A 23,043-nucleotide genomic window follows, 5' to 3' on the forward strand; every position below is an offset into this window, starting at 1 on the left:
ACGTGCCTGACTGGACCCAACGCGGCATCTAGGTGCGTATATCTATGCCTCTACCCAATAACAACAAAAAACACAGAGTCGACTCCAAGCGTTTCGACTCTCCGAGTCAATGACCGAGAGTCGACCCCGACTCCCAGCCGGAGTCGAAGAATCGGTTCCTTTAGAATCGACTCCCCATCGCTAACGGGCTTCTGCGCCCAAACGCTGCTCTAATGTTGGTCGTGCAATATAACTGGCTTTCTATTCACGATATAAACACGATTTGGGTTTGGGAGCCCCTTTTAAAGACCTACCTAGTGCGCTACATAGGGAGTATGGAGCTATTTGAGACCGAGCCTTTAAGATTGAGTCGCGTTAGCTGGCTTGTTTAGCTACTTAGTTAAAGCTAGCGTGAAAAGCTGATCTCCAGGCCACAGCTATCACAGCTTTAAGTCGTCTGGCAATTTTCGTCATATCACTATGATCTTTAGCAGCTTAAAAAGCGAGTAAACTACATTTAGAGAGGTTTAACTTCAGTTACTTGCCTTTATCAGTGGCTCTGGTGCTGTTTTGGTGGTAGTTGTGTCTGTGGTGCTGCAGATAGACACCTCTGCTTTTGAGAAGGCAGGAAAGGGACGGTTGGTTTGTCAGGTAATTTAACTGAAACGTATAATAATTACAGTTACATCCTCACAGTAAAACTTTTCCATGCTAGAAATGAAGACTGTTGTATTTTCCCTCCAGAACTCTGCTTTTTGTGCCTGAGTAGGCCTGTCTGTTGAGCAGCAGGCAGCTTGGCCTACAGGACCCACTAAACAGGAAAATACAGGTAACGTTACAGTCTTCAAATCTTTAGACATTTAGAGCTGAGTTTCTCTCCGTCCTTCACAAACTTTAGTCCTTACTTAGTTTCAGATTTGGTAGTATTTCTGCTAATGCTAATAGGATGCTGGTGTGGAAAACATGCTCAAATTGGGCACAACGTACACCTAATTAACTACAATCTTATTTAAGATAGTTCTCCAAGGGTTCTGTTTAGAATCATGAGTTCTATATAGAACCATTTCATGCTTAAATGGTTCTTTTCATGATGAAAAGTTTCCACAGATTGATGGAGAACGTGTTGTGTATGGTTCTATATAGGACCCTTTTTGAAAATTGGTTCTATATAGTAGCAAAAAAAAATGTTGTGCTGTCAAGCTTTTGGGTGCTGTATAGAACCTTTTTCAGAAAGCATATTCGTGAACATTTTCCATCAATCTGAAGAATCCTTTCATGATGCAAAGGGCTCTTTGAGTGTTCATGGTTCTATATAGAACCGTTTCTTTTTTTTAAGAGTCTATATAGCGCCAAAAACGGTTCTCTTGTTGTTACGGTGTTAGGCTTGTATACAATAGCAGAACCCTTTTTGGTGCTGTATAGAATAATTTTTAAAAAGACTCTGTCGATCCATATACAGTACATTCTCCATCAATCTGAAGAACCATTTCACCTTGCAAAGAACAATTGAAGCATAAAAAAAGTTCTGTATAGAACTTACGGTTCTAAATTCCCTTTACTAAAGAACCTGTAAACCGTCTTTGTTAAGAGTGTAGCTTAGCTGTGGGTGTGATTTAAGATTTGGATGCTGCGTAGACTCTTTACTGTTAAGATGCAAGTCATAATTTACTCATTAATAATAATTTATAATGAGAATGAGAAGAGCAGGTTTGTCCCCCGAGTTATTGGTAAAGGCAGTAAAGGCAGTAAAGGCAGAGGCAGTTTCCTTCTTTCACTGTGCTGAATCAGGTTGCTTGGTAGCGTAGGCCGCTGTACACTGCATGTAGGCTGGTAGCAACTGAATTTCACGTGACCGTTCATTATTCACAGTGAAGAAAAAAATCAAAGCAGTTCTCAGCAGACTGTCCCCTTTCATCCAAAACCTCTTTCTTGACTTCTTGTTTTTCATATTTTTAGTTGGGTGATGTATCAGAAGCTTTCAGACTGTACGAGCTGATGGGAATCCCCATTAAAACATCCATAATGTCATATTATCCGTGGGTTTACATCAGTGGTTCCCAAACTTTTAACAGTCCCGTGCCCACACACACACACACACACACACACACACACACACACACACAGACATTTCAATGATGTACACCGATCAGACATAACATTATGACCACCTCCTTGTTTCTACTCTCATTGTCCATTTTATCAGCTCCACTTACTATATAGGTGCACTTTGTAGTTCTACAGTTACAGACTGTAGTCCATCTGTTCTCTGCATACTTTGTTAGCCCCCTTTTACCCTGTTCTTCAGTGCTCAGGACCCCCATGGACCCTCACAGAGCAGGTACTATTTGGGTGGTGGATCATTCTCAGCACTGCAGTAACACTGATGTGGTGGTGGTGTGTTAGTGTGTGTTGTGCTGGTACGAGTGGATCAGACAGAGCAGTGCTGCTGGAGTTTTTAAACACTGTGTCCACTCACTGTCCACTCTATTAGACACTCCTACCTTGTCAGTCCACCTTGTAGATGTAAAGTCAGAGACGATAGCTCATCTGCTGCTGCACAGTTTGTGTTGGTCATCCTCTAGTCCTTCATCAGTGGTCACAGGACGCTGTTGGCTGGATATTTTTGGTTGGTGGACTATTCTCAGTCCAGCAGTGACACTGAGGTGTTTAAAAACTCCAGCAGCACTGCTCTGTCTGATCCACTCAGACCAGCGCAACACACACTAACACACCACCACCACGTCAGTGTTACTGCAGTGCCTGCTCTGTGAGGGTCCATGGGGGTCCTGACCACTGAAGAACAGGGTAAAAGGGGGCTAACAAAGTATGCAGAGAACAGATGGACTACAGTCTGTAACTGTAGAACTACAAAGTGCACCTATATAGTAAGTGGAGCTGATAAAATGGACAATGAGCGCAGAAACATGGAGGTGGTCATATTGTTACGCCTGATCGGTGTACATTTAAGATATTTAGCTTTGTGAAATCATTCCAACATAAAACATCAATACTTTGTGTACTGAATAATACTGAATGAATGAATGAATAGTTGTGGTTTTAGATTTCAGTGAGGGTCTCTTGTTCAGGAGTTTGTGATAGGAGTGCTGGGGCAGCAGAGCTGTTTGTTTTGTCTGTAGTGGGGAGGCACCTCTGTAATTGGTATGAAATGGCATAAAATGAAGATTAAATAAGTTATAAACATCAAATGTCAATTTTTTTTTGGCTTATATGAAAAAGAGTTTGCTATGGTTGTGGCATGCTGCAAAAATGAGACCATAGCATCTTATATTTAATCTTAATATCTAATATTTCTCATTTTGAGATTCTTGATGAGTTTATTCAACTTATTTCTAGATATTTCTTTTTTACTTCTGTAAATTAATTTTATTTATTGAAAGTGTCTCATTCCATTGGCAGATAATTTAGACAACAAACTACATTAACGTGTAGATCAGCATTGACCTAAACTCATTTAGCGAGTTGAGCCCCCCTCTTTTTACCCTGTTACTATTTTAAATTATTTTATAAGAGAGGTCTTTGCCAATCTTGAACTCTTGATTATTACCGTGATGAAATTGATTATGTTGATATTGCTTTGACTGTTCCAAATGATTTGTTCTCTGATAGCATAAAACCAAGTGTTTCAGTTTACATTTTTAACACGGCACAAAATAAGGCACAGGAGACTTAATAAAAAAAAGGTTTTAATTAATATTATCAAAAGTAATTTACGCCATAAAAACACATTGACAATAAGAAATTAAAAATGACAAAAATTCTTTCAAAAAGTGGACTTATTATCCGTTCATAAGAATAACTAAATTGCTGGACGAGCAACCAGGAAAAGTTTCGTGATTCATGACAGCATAGCAGTGCTCTTTTATAACAAGCTCACATTCGTAATCCACATTAATGATAATAATCCTAAAATGGGCAAGATCCTGGTCTACTAGTCTCTCTTCTCCTCCTCTAGTAAGGAAAATGAGGCATTCATTTTAATAGATTAGCAGACAGAGAGCCAACTTGTATGAAAAGCATGCAGTTTTATGGCTTACATTGAAGCTATGGACGAAACATGATGTCAGGACGTGTAGGACGTACAGAACGATGATTAACGTCTGGACAGACGATGCTTTTTGATCATATTAAATAAGGCAAACTAACTAAAAGAGGTGTGATACTACAGGATGGTTGAAAAGCTACAGACAAACACTGGGGGGAGCTACAGAGTCAGGAAAATGAGTAGTGCCGTCTGTTCAATTCAAAGTCTGCAGGCAGTGCAGGGCTCCAGACACTAGACGCCTTTACTCCCACTGATCTGCTGCATTTTGCATACTATAAAAGACATACTGTCAGTAACCCAGGGCAGCTGTTCAGTCTACGACACAGAAAAGCGAGTGGTGAAACAATGACAAAGTTTGCGACGCTGTTTTTTTCATGCGTGCGTTTCATTATTTACACTATTAGAGGTACTTGATGTCTCCGCTCATCAGAGACGCCCTTGAAAATATGATCATCCTGAGATTGGAAAGGTTTGCTGTTAACTTTTCTCTCATTCACTGAGCACCACATCCAGACTGGTAGTCCATGTTTCATCCAAGGTTGTTTCAATAGTTTGGGCCTTTACTGAAAGGATCCCTCCTGAACATTGCGCCGTAGCACATGGACGGATGGCACACGCCTGGCGAGCCAGGTTCTCCAGGGTATCCTCTTTTACCTTCTTCTCCATGACGACCAGGCAGGCCTGGTTTGCCTGGGTGACCCGGTTTGCTGGCCCCTGGTGGACCCATTGGACCTACGACAAGAAAAAATATTACCATTATGGTGAATACAAAACAATTATGGTCAGTGTATGACCCCAACTGGCTATTGTTTATTCAAAATATACAAAAACTGCAACAGCAAAAGAAGCACAGAATACTTGAACTATTCAAAGATAATTTTAATTAAAAACAAATTTACATGCACTCAGTAATCTGATCATAGTCCGATTTCTCAAGTTATCCGATTATTTAAATGGTCATGTGAAGGGCACACTCTTATTTCATAGATCAGAGTAAGGTCTAGATATCCGAGAGCTGGATTTTAGCTCAGTAATCAGATTTCTCAGTGCATGTGAACTCTTAGTCTGATTTCTTTCGCATTTCTCAGACGGTGTATGTTCGAAAACAGACTGCGGTACCGGAGATAAGCAAGCAGCGTCGCTGCGAGACACAGCAAAACACTTTTGGAGCGGCGCTGAAACTAAATACATGCTTAAAGAAATGAAGTATTCAAATACTCTTCATCTAGATGATGTATGCTCACATTTTCAGGTAAAGTGGCGCGATGTTTAAAAAAAGACGCGTCATGAAGTTTGAGTTTACGTTACGTTTATGCCACGATTTCTGTGAGTTTACTGGCTGGTTGTAAAGCAGAAATCTGATTACTGTCTGACTCATGTAGACCCGGAGCTTCCGTATTATTTGAGTACCCAAGTGCATGTAAATGTGTTAATCGGATTACTGACAGAAAATCTGATTTTCTGCAGTTATCGGATTATTAAGTGCGTGTAAAGACACTCATTGTTTTATATAAAACATTAGGCTGCATGAAGTACAGATAACACCAGGCATCATTTATTTTTGTGTAACCGCTGACCCATAGAAGAGGGTCAGACAGCACATTATGTTGCAGTGCATGCTGGGAACTGTAGTGCAGCTCATGGTGAAATGGGCTAATATTAATAGAAAATTTAAATAATTTTGTGAGCCGAATAGGTTTTTGCCTCAGGCCTGGGTGTGAGGCCTTGTGTTTGACACATGGGATGTAGATGATGTGGTAACATTTTACTTATTTTTTTACAGAAAATCAACAAAGCGGTTGATTTAACTGGGGTTGTGCAAACTTTAGCATACATCTATATACCTCAAAAACCAAAGCTGTTATCTGAGTGTTATCTATTATAATAAAATTGATTATACTATGATTCATGTTTCATTTGCGCAATTCAGTCTAAATTCCTAGTGTCCACGACTGTCAGAGCGAGAATAATGTGGAATGTTTTCCAACTGTAAACAATAAGAGTCTTCAATGCCAAATTCTCTTCCACTTAAATCTTTGTGATGCTCTCTTCTCCCTCTGACACGCTGAGTCTGTTACCACTATAAATTGTTTTATGGTTGTTTGGAATATGTTTATGCTGGTATGTGTCTTCAAAATTCAAAGCACCAGTTTGGTGTAATACCCAGGCCTGTTGGCAGACAGCATAACAAAACCAAAAGTATCTAAAGCTTGTGAAATGGGAGTGCCCAGTGTAGGATATAATCTAATAAAAATAATAATAAATATGATTTCCCCCCCCCCTGTGTTGTAAATAGCAGTTAGCTAATTGAAACTGTATATCCTTGCCTGGAAGTCCTGGAGGACCTGGGTTTCCATATCCTGTTCGCCCTTGATTTCCTTTGTCACCCTTTTCTCCTGGATCACCTGGAAATTCCCAAATCAACACAGGTCTCATAGTTTTCATGAAAACATGCAATGACAAAGAAAAATTTCTGAAATTTCTTGCATGTATATTACAGTGGAGTGACATGATTTCTGTTGAAAGTAACACACAATATAAAGAGTGTATAAAAATGGCAAAACATTAAGCTTTTTATGGTCGTAACATCAAATCATCAAACAGATAGATCAAGCAACTTCATATAGGAGAGCTTTTCCCTTTGATTTCTTTAAATGTTGTGAAAAAATGAAGTTTTGTGTGTAAATTTGCAGACAGTCTCTTACAGAAAAATGAGTCAGTATTTTTCCACTCAGCATTGACGGCTTCAAACTGTTGAAAATCATTGCCGAGCTAGTTTGTGTTTAATTTGAGACCAAATATTCTCTGTAGGGTTAAAATCTGGACTCTTATCAGCTAAAACCATCAATAAAAACCATTATATTTTGTGTGTGTGTGTGTGTGTGAGGCGAATAAGTGCTATATGATGCATTAAGTGTGAATCATACCGTTACACCATTCCCAAAACTTAGTCTTGTTTCGGCACTGGAGCCATGTTCTCTGGAATCTGTTTACCCACGCTTGTTTAGATATTTCTTCTGTATGTGGTCTGCAGTTTATCCTGGACAGCCTGTCCACATCCCTGAGAAGCACTTTGTTTCCTGTGCACACTAACCATGCATGTCCTCCATGATTCGCCCCCTGGATTAGTCATCATGGTTATTGACCATGTATTTACACTTTTAGAACATCTGGCTAAAAGAAAAAGACCCATCTCCTGCAGTGGTTTGAGTGGATCTGTTTTAAATCTTTGGTGCATTTACACCTACATTTTCATATGCTTCTGATACTGAAGACGGATGAAACGCCCACGTGTAAAACGGGGTCTTAATCAAGTAATAAGAACAGGGGTGGCAAACTGTGGTCAAGGAGGGCCAGTGTTCAGCACAGTTTGGTCATTTTCCTGCTCTTAACCACCAACTAAACCTGGCAATTACCTGCTGAGTTGAATCAGTAGGAAGAACACAGCACTGTGCTGGACTCCGGCCCTCCAGGACTGGAGTTTGCTAGTTAGATGAAGAGGACAGGATGAGGAGGTTTATCATATGACTGTGTCAGACAGCACTGTGCTATATTTACTGGAGTACCAGTAACTTAACCATTCCAGGTGCAAGTATTCAAATATTTGCAATTAAATTCACCGATCAGGCATAACATTCTGACCACCTCCTTGTTTCTACACTCATTGTCCATTTTATCAGCTCCACTTACTATATAGGTGCACTTTGTAGTTCTACAGTTACAGACTGTAGTCCATCTGTTTCTCTGATACTTTGTTAGCCCCCTTTTACCCTGTTCTTCAGTGGTCAGGACCCCCATGGACCCTCACAGAGCAGGTACTATTTGGGTGGTGGATCATTCTCAGCACTGCAGTAACACTGACGTGGTGGTGGTGTGTTAGTGTGTGTTGCGCTGGTCTGAGTGGATCAGCTGGAGTTTTTAAACACTGTGTCCACTCTCTGTCCACTCTATTACACACTCCTACCTTGTCAGTCCACCTTGTAGATGTAAAGTCAGAGACGATAGCTCATCTGCTGCTGCACAGTTTGTGTTGGTCATCCTCTAGTCCTTCATCAGTGGTCACAGGACGCTGCCCACAGGACGCTGTTGGCTGGATATTTTTGGTTGGTGGACTATTCTCAGTCCAGCAGTGACACTGAGGGGTTTAAAAACTCCAGCAGCACTGCTGTGTCTGATCCACTCGTACCAGCACAACACACACTAACACACCACCACCACGTCAGTGTTACTGCAGCGCTGAGAATGATCCACCACCCAAATAGTACCTGCTCTGTGAGGGTCCATGGGGGTCCTGACCACTGAAGAACAGGGTAAAAGGGGGCTAACAAAGTATCAGAGAAACAGATGGACTACAGTCTGTAACTGTAGAACTACAAAGTGCACCTATATAGTAAGTGGAGCTGATAAAATGGACAATGAGCGTAGAAACAAGGAGGTGGTCATAATGTTATGCCTGATGGATGTAAGTATATTATGTTGTACTTTGCTAATATAAACCTGAGTGCTTTAAAGTGAGCATGTTGGCAAGGACTCGGGCTTTTGAGATAAAACTGACATTCGAATATGTCAAATCCTTTGCCCCTCCTGCATCTCTGAGTATTTTTCAGGCCAGGAGTTATCACACTTCACTGCTACCAAACTCGCAGCAGAACATGCCTTCACTGATTACAAAAAAAAAAAAAATATTTGGTTAAATATTTGGAAGTTTTAAAATGTATTTGGCACATTTGCAAACACTAGACAGCTCTTTAGCAACTCAGCCACTCTGAATGTAGTGATATATCTTACTTTACGAGCTGAATAACACTAGTAGTCAGAAATGCATTCTCGTGTGAGATAACTGAATGGGCTGTTTCAGCCATTGCCAAAGATGTGGACGTTCTGTACCACAGGAAGCTCATCAAGTAATATTGATAAGGTTGCAAAGTGAGCAGTTAGTTTAACTAGCATTCTGAATTGGGCTGGATTCTCAAAGCACTGAGGACAATCAAGACCGAATGATAACCCATATTTATAATATTTTAACAACATCATAAACAGAACACTCCCACTTATCGTAAACTGCCCTGAAATCAACTGACACGCCATCACAAGTCAGATTATGATGGTGCTTACGGTACTAGGTATTTAGCCTATATTGACATTGACTTTGCTTAATAGCACTGAAAAGAGTGGGATAGTGAAGACCTTTTTCGGTAGTTATATATCACTTTATAAAGTAGCACAGAAGTGATTAAAACAATGTAATATAATATGTTCATATACAGTTTAAAATAAACAATAAAATAAATGAAAGAAAACGTTTTACTTTGATCATTGTGATTTAACTGTACCCCACAGAAGTTCTCATCGATTGCATTTATATGCACTAACATAAACACTCATGTATTAGCGCTATGCACATATGCATAAACAAAAAGTAAAGTAAACAAAAGCTCTCACCACTGTTTACACTAGAGCGAGGGCAGCGACTGCCCTGTGGGCTTCCTAACCACCCATTGGCTGTGGGGATATTGAGACACTGTCGTTGGTAGATAGTAAAACAGCTGACGTGCCACCTTCCCTTTAAGGTTTAGCCCAGACGTTATGTCAACACTACCTTATTTGTAGCCTTTGAGAATGAGGTATGGGAAAGGTCTCTAGCCGGTCAGCTGGACAGAGTTATCCTAGGTTAAGAGGGCATAAGGTCGTTACGACGGCTGTCACTGGTAACCATCATGACGTTTTAAGAAACCGACCCCCTCAGGTTAAAAACCACTGATTTATAACACTGTTACCATTTAGGGATGATTGATCTTTATGCTATGCGCCCACTTGTGGATTAAGGAGGCATAACATTGACTTAGAAATCTGGAGTTTGCTGCAGTTATGTTTCTTACTTGATTTCTCTGCGTCTTGAAAAATAGTGAATTTAAAAATTAAATAAACTTGAGTGTCTGAAAAACAAACAAGGGGAATTTTCTGATCCTGACAGCGCTACTGAGGACCTGGCTGAGAAGGCAGAGGTAGTGCAGCTGTAACTAAAAAAAATCAAATAATAAAAAGGATGTTCTCAGTGTTGCCTTGGCAAGCTAAGGATCCACTGAGGAGAAGAACCTTCTGTATTGGCCTGTGAGCTGCACTGGGTCATTTCCAAGTCACATAATCAGGCATATTCACAAATCTTCGCATTCTTAATGTGGGTAAAGGTTTACAGCTGGTCCTATGCCACTTTTTGGGGCTTAAAAATATGTAACAATTCTTTTTATTCAGTTTATTTTTAAATGGTTTTAATGATACCTTTAGGAGTATTTAATTTCAACTTCATTTCCAACATCACAGTTAGCCCAAATGCACATCCTTAGTGTGCACAGTCCAGAGTACATGTAAAAATGGAAAAAATCATGGATAACGTTAAATGTTGGATAACGAACAAATGTAGAACCTCGCATTTTCAGTTTTCTCTCACTACAGGTTAACTGTGTGTTGACATTGCTGTATTTTGAGATAAACTAGCAAAATATAGATTATTCTTAAGTCATAACATTTTTGTAAAGGGAAAAATAAGCATGATTAGAGATGCTTGGTGTTCCTGTGAAAACGAGAGATGACCAAATTAGAAAAAAATCACTTTTAGTGTTCAGCCATGCCTCGTTACCTTTCATGCCAGGGATACCAGGCCTCCCAGGTAAGCCACGGTGTCCCTGCATCCCATTAGATCCTGGCATTCCTGGAAAACCTCTTGGACCTTGGGGACCTACTGACCCTGGTGGTCCAGGAGGTCCCGACCTCGTATGACAGTGGTCACAGCTTCTCTGTTGACTGTGTTGAGTGCTCAACAGAAGCGAGGCGATCTCAGCTGCAGTTCAGAGAATGGCATTAGTCATCAGACAAGATAAGCTTTAAAATGACACGTAGAAAAGAGCTCGAATGGAAATGTTGATGGTTCTCGCCGGTGCGTTACACTAGTCCAGTGGTCCTCAGTCCCAGCTGTGATGACCTTACACTTTGGACATTTTTGTGTGTTACTACATTCAGCTCACTGATTCAACTCATGTACCAGCCAGGTGTGTTAGAAAAGAGGACACACAAAATATGCAAAATTTAAAATCATATGAAGTCATTTCACACCAACAAATGTTAGAATTATCAGATAAATACAAGAGACTTGTCTCTTTAACATTAACAATATAGTTTTGTGGAACTTTTCTGTCAGATTCAGCAAACATTTTATAAAAGCAAACAAAAAGAGCTCAACAATTTCACAAAAACATTCATTTCCTAATGTTCTCTAGTTTAATTTACTTGGTATTGTGCAAAGGTCAGGGACCACCATTCCAGGGCTTCTGACCAACTTTTTTTTTTTAAACGTCCTGAAAAAAATTGTCCGCTGTTCCAAAGTGAAAATTGACCACCCGAAATATTAAGATGCTTTGTTTACATTATATCTCACTCTTGAAATGTTGTACTAGTGCACTGCAAATTCTTAAAAAACACAACTGTCAGTTTGCAATGCACTGAATAGATGCATAGCACATGTGCTCACATGCACACGTAAGGCCAGTTTATAGTCCAGGTGACAATCGTCACAGGCGTCGCAGCCCTGCAGGCTTTCATGGTCCTGTGCCAGCGACAAAACGTCGGAATAGAGCATCATCTGTAGTTTCTGTTAAAACTCGCATGACATTGCAGCTAATGAAACAGCACAGAACAGGAAACAGCTGCTACAGTCAAACTGCATTAACGGTAGGATATTAAGCTGCGGGGTTGCTATGGCAACCGGGAATAGCCTGCTACTCCTTTTTGTACACGTGTATGTTTCACTCACAAGTTTTTTCTCCGTCAGGGTTGCCAGATTCACGATTTTCCCAAAAATTCCAGTTACTTTTGGAAGTGCAGTGCGGGGGAAATTACACTGCCGTGGGTGCGTTTTCTGCTTGGACCACTTTTTAAAGTAACCACAGTCCCGGAAAAACGTTTGATGTTTGATTTTATGTGCATTTCTAAACTTTCCTTCCAAAGCAGACTTTTGAGCGAATGTGCTTTTATTGTGTGTTATTATGAATACTCACATCGAAGGACCTCTCTGCATATCTGCTGGATGTGTTGCTCAGATAGTTCTCTGCCCTGCAAAGAAATCAGAGTCGTCCATAAAAGTTCATGATTGGTGCGTCCCTGTTAGACACATCATTAGACACATTGTTAAAGTGTCCATCTACTGATAAAACACTGTTACTTGCACTAGCAAAATTAGATATCTTTTGTTTGTGCTTTCTTAGCAGTGTCATTTCTTATCTCATGCACTGATCTGCTGGAAAACCCAGTCAGATCTCTCTCTCTTCGTCTCTCTGTCTGTCTCTCTCACTCTCTCACACACACACACACCACTGAAGCTATTTTTTTTCTGAGATATTTGATGGTAAATCTTTGGGCGCAGATAGTTGCCACATAGCTAATTTGATAACATATGTTTGAGAATTACTTTTCCATAAAGTCTCCCGGCTCAGTGAAATCCCCTTACCATTATAAGCCAAAACAGAATGAGTGAAGATGCAAAAAGGAAAAAAATAGTGTGTCACTGATGAGTCTGGCTAGCAGTGTGCAGCTCTGAGACAAAGCCCTCTAACTTAACTTACATCAACATTATGGCCACCAATGCGTTTTTTGTGTGTTTGGTAGCTGCACATGTGATGTTACTGACTCGCAATGTTGCATCAGTCAGTGCTGTGAAGTCCTCATCACCTGCACACACCGAAACGTGAAGAAAGCTGCTAGAGTGTTTCAGGGTGAGGGTGAGGGTGAGAGGGAGGGGGCCGCGGCCAAAAAACGCTGCTGACTTTTCCGAAATACTGATTAAAATGCATTACCAGTCAGTATTTTGGAAGAGTCAGCGGTGAAGTAACTGTCCAGTCATACACCTTGACTAACTGTGAAACCGTGATACTATAACAAACCCTACATACCAGTACAACACACATTAACACACCACCGCAGTGTTCATATCACTGAGTGCGTTTAAATGCGCTTCATAATCCGATAACTGCAGAAAATCAGATTTTGTCAGTAATCCGATCAATGTGCTTACATGCACTTGAGTAATCAGATAAAGAGAAAACTCCAGGTCTACATGAGTCAGACAGTAATCAGATTTCTGCTTTGTAACCGGCCAATAAACTCACAGAAGACAAAGTGACATAAATGTAATGTAAAACTCAAACTTCATGTAGAAGATGAAGAATATTTAAATTCTTCATTTCGTAAAGCGTGTACTCAGTTGCTGCTCACTTATTTCCGGTACCACGGTCTGTTTTCGCACGTGCTCAGACTGAGAAATCCGAAAGAAATCAGAGTAAGAGTTTACATGCACTGAGAAATCTGATTACGGAGCTAAAATCCAGCTCTCTTTATCAGATTTCTTAATTGGATTCTTAGACCTTCTAAGAAATGGGAGTGTGCTGTTTACGTGACCATTTGAATAATCAGATCACTGCAGAAATCCGATTATGTTCAGACTAATCAGTGCATATAAACGCCCTCAATGATTTACTGAGAATAATCCACCACCCAAATAATATCTGGTCAGCGATGGTCCTATGATTGTCCCTCTTCACTGATAGGTGGACTAGAGGGTGACTAACAAATTGCGCATAACAACATAAGGGTTACGGTCAGTAATTGTTAACCTACAAAAGTGCACTTATAGGGTAGGTATGCTTGATAAAATGGTCAGTTACTGCACTTAATATACGGGCTACTAGGCGTTGTGATTGGCTGACTCCTCCACAAGTGAAATTAAACCATGTTCAGAAAGCAGTCTGGGCTGAAAAGTTCAAAATGAAATCATCAGAAAAATTACATTTCAGCCACTTTTGACTGTTTATAAGGCTGTACAGTGATGCATTTGCTTCCATACAGCCACAAACAGCAACAATAAGTCATTTTCCTTCGCATGTTCAACTCAAATTACAAATGTAAATGATGAGTCGTGTTATGATATTATGATATCACAATCTTCGTGAATTTAAAAGAGGCTGCAGCTCAGCCTGTATGGAATGGGGAGTGAACAGTATATTCTAACACATAATCAATGTTTGCATCTCTTGTTTAAACAAGCAAGGACAGTTTGGTCTCCGTAGGCCTAAACAAATTTGGACCTAAAGAAAGATAAATGTGCGGTTTGAAGGCATTTCTAAGTGGATACAGTACATACTGGTCGTCCTTCAAGTCCAGGTTGTCCAGGGGGGCCAGTGTCCCCATTCTGTCCTCTGGGTCCAGGCAGACCTGGCTGCCCGGGCTGTCCTGGCTGTCCCTGGTGGCCTATCTGTCCCCTCTGGCCAGGCTCTCCTGTTGTCCCTTTCTGACATGCACACAAGCACAGCATCAGCAAACAGTTCAAACAGCCAGTGATTGCACACAGTGATGAGCCGACCTCCCTTTACAATAACAGAGACAACACAAGTTTAACTGTGAAGCGTTCAGCATTTAAATGTGCTTCAATAAAATTTACTGTTTGCATAATAATGATTGACATGACTGTTTAGCAGCTGTGTTTAACCCTTTAAGGCTGATGCAAAAACGTGGCTATTGCTGCTGTTTAATCTGCTCTTCTCTGTTAATCACATGATGTCTCAACACCGTCGTTGCATTTATTTCATATGTTAAAAATGTGATCTAACGAAGCAGACATTTTTCAGAAACTACCAGATAACGCATGAATAGGTATTAAAAGGTAGTTTATCATTACTCTACTTTTCAACTTCTTGGGACCACCGGTGGTTCCAAAACACACGTCATATTCTTCAAAACTTTCATATTTCATAAGCTACATTCTAAAGGTGGGGGTCATATGAGAGCTGTAACTGTCTTCTTTCCACTCAAATAGATGGATGATGTAATTTTAAACCCTTATAATAAAAGAAGCTGAACTCACAATTTTTTTTTCTACTGAAAGTCGACCCATTTTTCCACAAATCTGGGCTATAAACTATAAACAGATGGCGTCTCTTCAGTGATCTGCTCTGTAAACATTATTTTTATAAAATAATACAAAGAGCGTCTAAGATTTTTGGCTTTCAGCAGTAAATTGTAAGCATATAGCGTTGTTCTGTTCATTTGAGGGGAACTTTTACAGCAAAAAAAAAGATAAAAATTTACATTAATTTCTTGCAGTTACTGAATAATTTGCTTTGCGATTTGGTCATGTAAATTTAGATGGACAAACCAAAATATACCCTGGTCAATTTAAACAAATCAGTATTTTTTTTGCTTTTCAAGCTGAAAGACACTCTGAATGAGCCTCTCGTGTGCTTTGAAAAAAAACAAAAACAAAACAGTGCAAAAAAGGAAGCACCGAGCATCTTTTATACCAAGGGCAAGAAACTCCTGCAGAGTTTTGTGATTTTCCTGCTCAAGCGCACTTGATTCAACTCAAGTGATTACCAGGTTTAGTTGGTGTGCCAGAGCAGGAAATCACCAAACTGTGCTGGACTCCGGCCCCTCAGTTCCCCACCCCTGTTTTACACAGTGATAGTAAACATGGTAGCACACAGAGAGCTCTGAGTCTACACATTGAGGCCGATGTGAACATGAACGTGTCATAACTCCTCTGGGTTTAAGGGACCATCGGCAAATTCTCAGAATGGATCAGCAGCGAGATGCTTGCGGTTTATTTTTTTTGTAATGATCTACGGATGCAAATGGATCGAGTGGCAAAATGTGCACTGATTTATAAGATTGATGTGACTGACTATGATACCCTGGGTGTCCATTATTTTATAACCAATTAAAAATAAAGTACAAAATATATGAACCCACCTCTCCTTTTTGCCCAGTCAGCCCAGTTAAACCCTGTTCATGAAGAGAAATGAGTCATCAGACATGTAGCAGATATTCCAGAAACAAATAAATACAGCAACAGGATTGTCCCGTCCAGTTTAAAGCAGAATTCCCCCTATTTTTTAAAAACCCTGCATAGTTTTTGGTCAATATGTAAAGTCATTCAGTCTGGTTTAATGTGAAATGCGGCATTCTAGAAAAAGGACAGACAGTTTTTACATAAACGATTATGAAAACACTGCCTGATGCTTGAGACATTGTTTTACGATAGTTTTAAGAAAAAAAGTTTTTTTTTAAATAAATCCATTCAGCGCTAAGGGGTACATGCAAGGTGTTGTAAGGCAAAAAAGTCCCAAAAGACAACTTATTTTTTGATTAAACACTATTTTATCATCATCAACTTTCCATATATAAACTCAGAAGGATCGTGTAGGTTCACTGGTGGTTTTGGATAGTAAATAAAATGTCTATATTTGTGTTGTAGTCATGGCGACCCCTGGTTCCTATCACCACCACTGTAAAGACATCTGAGTATCTACAGTCAAGCATTTCACACGTTTTCATCTCAACCACTGAATAATGCAGACATTTTAAGAAAATCAGTGGATAAAGAGATCTCCATTGTAAAAACTGCAGGTTTGTGTGACTTATTGTCCTGTTTTCTACGAGGCCTTCGGTGACATGACTAAACCTGCCTTCCCTCAAACCAACTAACATCAGAGTGAAGCCCATTTGTCACATTTCAGCTTGTGAATACCAGCCTTTGTTTGAAGACCCAGTGCTGCGGGTGGTCTGCTCTTGATGTTCTTTTGAGGACACAGCTCTCTGTAGAAATTCAGTGTTCACCCCTGGCAATGTCGGAAGTTCAGCTGAAGTTTTCTCTTGCCTTGCTGCAGTGTTGCCTTGTTTGCATAATTGAGTTATTCCTTAAAGGAGAACTCCACCGATTTTTCCAAAATTTTGCATAAATTTGTCGTTGCGATGTAAACAGTATTCAGAGTGGCTTGGTGTGCAACAGTTCATTGTAGAGACTCAGATTTCCTTACAGTGGTGGTGATAGGAACCAGGGGTTGCCATGTCTGCAACACTAGTACAGCCAATTTATTTACTATCAAAAAACCAAATTACTGTCCATGTTTTTATATGTAATGTTGGTGATGGTAAAATAGTCATAAATCTAAGAAAGTGTTTTCTTTGCAGACTATTTTGCCTAACAACACCCTACATGTACTCCTCCTCCATGAATGGATGAAAATAAATGGATTATTAAGATGTTTTAGGCCAAAACTTTATACAAAACTACAGTGAAGCAAATATTCACAACCATTTCATATAATAAAAGCTTTTAGAGGTGGACGTCTGGTTCCTATCACCACCACTGTGAACAACTCTGACTTGGTAAGTTTATCTAGAACAGAGCGTTTCACACCAAACCACTCTGAATGACTCTTTACATCTTAACCATTTAATTATGTACAAATTGTGAAAAATCAGTGGATCCTTTTTGTGGATCTGTGTATGGGAATTGTATGCCAATGCCCATATATAATATTTTTCCTGCCATTACCAATGCCAAAACATAAACATTGCCGAAATGTAGAAATCAGGATTATATCCACCTGGATCAGGATTACAGATTAGTGTAACACTGTAATTAAAACTCAGTAAAATGCATACAATGCTGATGTTTTAGCCCAGTAGCCAGGCGTCACCTAAGCATGTTGCTCTTCTACAGTGCAATAAATATAAATATATCAAATATTGGTTTGAAATATCTGTCAAATCTAAATGTTTATAGTTTTTAAAAGCGAATATCTGCTGATGCCGCTGTGATTCCAATATCATTGTACAGTCCTAACAAAATGTCAAATTATTAGTGATTAGTTAGTCATGGCTAGGGCCAGTCATATCCCTACTACAAATGTAGGTATAATCTGTCTGTTTACAAAAAATACAGTGTAACATAAGATGGACTTACTTTGTCACCGGGTTTTCCTGGATCTCCTTTGTCTCCTTTTAACCCCTGTTGAAAAGTGCAGACGATCATTTTAACCCAAATGGCAAATCTAATTACAGTTTTAAGGAGAACCATGTCCAGCACCAGCACTGTCAATAAATATGAATAACCAATGTTGGGTGAGCTCCATTTTATTGATTACTAAATGGTTTTTATGCTCTGCTCTCTTTATAAATAATGTGATGTGATTTCAGTGTGAACACATTGCCCAAAGAACAAAAAATGTACAATTTTTTTTATTTTTTTCCCCTGAAAAGAGGTATTGAGAGGTATCAGAGGTATCAGAGGTATTGGCACTCTGGAACATCTTCCTTCTTTTCTGTGTATCTACTCTTCTTCGACTCAGATGTGATGGAACCTTATTTGAGTTATAATAATCAAGATGCTTCCATTTGTACTTTGATGATGGATGCTTTGTTTTGGCGAGCTTCCAAGTAACTTGGCTTTTACGTTTTTTACGGTAACATAGTATTTTACGATTTTTGGGATTTAGTGATTCAACATATACAGTCTGCCAGCTTTAATCCTTGGGGAATGTACCTTTTGAAGCTATTCTGAAGCCACTTGTCTCTCTATGTAATGTATGAATGTGATCTGTTTAAATGAAAATAAATAGTATCATCTACTGCTCTCAGAAAGCAGAAGAATATATTATTTCATGAATAAACCAAACAGTTCATAAAGGCACATACTCCTAGACTGCAATACCATGGCCCAATCCCATTTCTTCTTTTTACCCATACCCCTTGTTTTTGAGTGTCACCCTAACCCCTTGGAACTGAGTTACATGGTAGTGGTTGAAATCTTCCCTCTGAAATGGGACCCTCAAATAAAAAGAGCATCACTTCATTAACAGCTACTAGCGCTGCTCTGTAGGCGACCCTGCCAGTCTGCAGTGACAGCAGAGGAGGGTAAAGTTCAGCTCCTCACTGCTGGGCTTTAGTTACATTTAGGGCATCATATGCCTTCAAAGAGGGGGGCAATTATTTATTATCACCCACCCCTAATTCTTCAGTGATATGAAGCTGAAGTCAGATATTCACCAGATTCTTGTTCGAATTTTCCCGTTCCACCTTAAATGGTGCAGCAGTTACATTCTGGCACTTCAGGCGTCAGAACTGCTGGTCTATTTAAGGTGGACGGGAAAGTTAGCTAGCTAGCTACCGAGGCATTAGCATGCTATTAGCTTTTTTTTATGCTTGTTATGAAGAAAACGACCATAATACAGTGAAATGGCATTCAACTAAGATAATACAGTGGTTATGGTCATTTTTAACGGAGAAAATTCTCACATTCGTGGGTTTCTTTGGTCTCTTGTTCTCCATCTTGCCGGTTTTTCTTTTTTCCTCATAACTCTCTGTTTGGAGTCTCTGAAAAACCTCCGTTTGGAGGGTCATGTAGCTCTAACACTTCACCCTAACCCTCTATCTCAACAAAAATTGGGACACCCTACCCCTAGACGTGAACGCACAGAACAGAGAGCTAAGGGCTAAGTGGTAGGGCGAGGGGTGAAATGGGACTGCTCCCAGGTTACAAATTTAAGTGTAGAATCAAGTTTGTCTGGCTCATGTCTGTCCAGAAGGCCACTCTGTTTCAGTGAATACTTCTCTCCTTTCCTTGTCATCTTATTGGTAAACTACACAGTGAGAAGAGGAAAAGAAATGAGCAGCACTATTTTGACTTCACAAAATGTAGCATCATTCGATGGACATGCATATAGAGCATATAAGGAAGTTTCTTATATGAGAAAAAATGTTTAGTAACATAAACATGGCATGTCTAGATGGCTCACATACCTCTCCCCCTCTTTCACCTGGTTCTCCTCTTTCTCCCTGACAGAAAAAAGAGAAAAGAGAGAGAAAAAAAAGTACACATGAAACATTGTACCTGTATCCTCGTGGAATTTCATAAAATGAAAGGTAAGAAGGTAGAAAAACTTATATTTTAAACCTAATATCTGAACACAGTCACTGCAGCAGTCAAGTAGGAAGGTATTGTTTTATGATACAGATCAAAACCTGAGACAAAAAATTAGATGCAGGCTCTGCACTGCCCTCTTGTGGAGAATAGAGTTCAAACATTTCTTAAATATGAGAATGCATGACATTAGAGAGAAGCTAATTTTGCTCATCAAAAATAAATTTACTATGGCATTTTTTTTTATAACTTTCATTAGTATTCAAAGTTCAAATTCTCATCCTCAGTTGCCAATAGTGGAATGGGACGCTCTGATGGCACGGCCACACATGAGCCTAAGGTCACCGTGCTATGGGCGGTAGAGGGGTATAAAGCCTCCCCGAACTAATCCTCTTACATTAGTATGTATAAAATATGAAATCATTTACTCTCATTGTCCATTTTATCTGCTTCTCTGACCATATAGGACCACTCTGTAGTTCTACAGTTACAGACTGTAGACCATCGGTATCTCTGCATACTTTGTTACCCTGTTCTTCAGTGGTCAGAACCCCCACAGGACCCCCACAGAGCAGGTATTATTTGAGTGGTGGGTCATTCTCAGCACTGCAGTGACACTGACGTGGTGGTGATGGTCCTGTCCACTGAAGAACAGGGTAAAAGGGGGCTAACAAAGTATGCAGAGAAACAGATGGACTACAGTCTGTAACTGTAGAACTACAAAGTGCACCTATATAGTAAATAGACAAAGAGTGTAGATATAAGGAGGTGTACTTAACGAAGTATCTACTGTAAAAACACCATATATCAATAGAACAAATGCAAAAAACAAATACAGTAAAAAATAACATTAATTTCTTACTTTGAAAAGAAATTTGTTGAAAAACAAAGTTTGGTTCCAGATTTCTCATCGATGTCCCCATTTATCACATAGATCTGTTAAATTTCTTCATCCTGCACTTGATTTAATTTAATGAAGCATTGATTAAATGAACTGGGTATTTAATGGTAACTACAAATAATGCTGGGCTGCCATGAGGAGATGCTTGGAAATGCTTAACCCCTTAAAATCCCAGGCTTATTACATATTAACACTTAGTATTCAGTAACTACAGGGACTTTAGTGCAATGCAAACAACTTGAGATACACTCTTAAAAAAGATGGTTCTTCAAAGGAATCTTTAGTAAAGAAAATGGTTCTGTGTAGAACTATGAACACTCAAAGAACCATTTGCGTGATTAAATGGGTCTCTGTATGTTGAAATGGGTCTTCAGATTGATGGAGAATATGTTGTATATGGTTCTAGAAAGGCTCCAAAAAAGATTCTTCTTTTGTTACAAGCTTGATATTGTAACAATAGCAGAACGTTTGTGGTGCTATATAGAACCCTTTTCAAAAACCATCTACTGATTTTATTAATATCATTCGTATTTATTGTAATATTAGAATTTGTCTGAGCAGTTAAACTCTTACTGCCCAGATAAACAGCCTTTTTTCCCCTCGTGCAAAAAACCTTTTTAAGGTACTGTATGTATTATGATCCTTCTGTAGTTCTCTTTCCTCATCTGGAGTTATGATAGGATAATGAACATTTTGTATTATTCTGTGTTGTGTACTGTCCATTCAATCCTAACTGAAGCGGCCATGTTAACTAAACAGATAAGACATGCATGCAAACTTGTTGGCTTTTGTTGAAATTCACTGTTTTTAATGATACATATTCTAACATGAATCATTAAGATTTGAAGAGTTTTATTTTTCTATTTTGGATGGGGGTGGGCCCTGCAGCCAGCAGGAATCCCCTTATATCCAACAGCAGTTCACTGGCTTTTAGCCAATCTGTAGAAATTTTAGCAAGTATTTTATTCTTATTGGCTAATCAGACTAAAATCGACAGCGTTTTCCTGAATATATTTGAATCTGTACTTATTTACCATATTTATTTTCCAGGTAATAAAAATCTCCAGATAATACAACAGTAAACTGTTGCTGCATGAAATTCTACATTTTAAGTCACTACAACTCTGTTAACTAAGCCAGGTTTTAATGCTGAAGTGAGTTAATATTAATGTGAAATGTGAAAATAAAACAAAGTCTAATGAGTTTTAAAGTTTTTAGATGACAAACTATTTCTCGAGTTCCTTAGTAGTTTTCGAGTGATGTAAATGGTGTAAATGATCATCGTTTGTGACTAAGACGATCTGCTACCACTTCTTTTCGTGTAAAATTAATGCCTTTTAAAGCATATAGAACACACTGATTGGTGGCTGCCGTAACCACTGAGAGCTAAGGGACATTGCAAAACAGCAATCATTGGGGTCCAAGCACAGTGCTCCAATTTGAGCCCTTATGTGCCAGTACAGCAGAAAGAACACCAATTATTGCCAGCCTGACTCTTTAGGATGGCCTCTATTTATAATAATTGTTGATGAGGAGTCTCAAAAGAAGATGTCTACAAAATTATGTACACACAAATATATCAAAATGCCTAAAAAGCAGCATGTAAAAATAAAAACTAAAGTTTTGTTCTGTGCCTTGGTTTCTGAATATAACACTTTTGTCACTGCTCATGAGTTTGCATGTCTAAGATTTCAGAGGATTCTGTAATATAGCCTCTGGCTACAATGTAAACCTCAAATACAGTAACTAAATGTTTTATGAGAAGTCATAAACATAATTATTATTTATTTGTGATGATTTTTCCACGAGCAGAGAGCAGAGATTTTTATAGTACATAAAAAAGTTAGGTAACTCTTCTGTAGCGGCTACCTGCAGTGTTTTCATGACTGCTTTGTTTGTTTGCCATGGTATAAATTGTTTATGAAGTTAATAGAGCTATTGTTGGAAAGCCTGCCCATCATAAAGTAGGTGTTGGCCTCCATGTTTCACTAAAAATGCAATGTTTTCCTTTCTCATTAAAAAGTAGGGACCAAGTGTAATTTGGATAACATTATCCACTTATATAAGCTACACTCTAACGTACTGCTGAACACATGTTCTCATGGTGTAGCATAGTCAACAGCGCACACATGACCGTGTGTAGTCATTAATACCTTATGTCCTTTTATTCCAGGCATTCCAGGATGCCCTGGCTCACCAGGGCTCCCTGGTTCTCCAGCTTGGCCCTGAACAAGAAGCAGTAAAGAGAGTCACATTTGTAAGTATAAAACTTTGAAATGCACTACATGGACATAAATATTCAGACACCCGTTCTGATTACTGGGTTTGGCTGTTTCAGCGACAGCTATTGCT

At 39.2% G+C, this 23,043-nt stretch overlaps 1 protein-coding gene across 2 annotated transcripts in view; it reads right to left on the reverse strand.

Annotated features, from left to right (window-relative positions):
- Positions 1-3,666: 3,666 nt before the first annotated feature.
- The window catches only part of col21a1 (collagen, type XXI, alpha 1), an 81,324-nt gene continuing 61,947 nt past the window's right edge, over positions 3,667-23,043 (reverse strand). For both annotated transcript variants that reach the window (XM_036573675.1, XM_036573674.1), the window contains 9 exons: positions 22,845-22,916; positions 19,670-19,705; positions 17,835-17,879; positions 15,836-15,868; positions 14,232-14,378; positions 12,094-12,148; positions 10,680-10,880; positions 6,370-6,447; positions 3,667-4,774 (listed from right to left, as the gene is read on the reverse strand). In XM_036573675.1, the coding sequence (XP_036429568.1) occupies positions 4,587-4,774; positions 6,370-6,447; positions 10,680-10,880; positions 12,094-12,148; positions 14,232-14,378; positions 15,836-15,868; positions 17,835-17,879; positions 19,670-19,705; positions 22,845-22,916 (855 nt within the window). In that variant the 3' untranslated portion in view covers positions 3,667-4,586. The remainder of the gene's footprint in view (positions 4,775-6,369; positions 6,448-10,679; positions 10,881-12,093; positions 12,149-14,231; positions 14,379-15,835; positions 15,869-17,834; positions 17,880-19,669; positions 19,706-22,844; positions 22,917-23,043) is intronic.

The sequence above is a fragment of the Colossoma macropomum genome, unplaced genomic scaffold, assembly GCF_904425465.1.
Source record: "Colossoma macropomum unplaced genomic scaffold, Colossoma_macropomum, whole genome shotgun sequence".
Taxonomy (NCBI): Eukaryota; Metazoa; Chordata; class Actinopteri; order Characiformes; family Serrasalmidae; genus Colossoma; species Colossoma macropomum.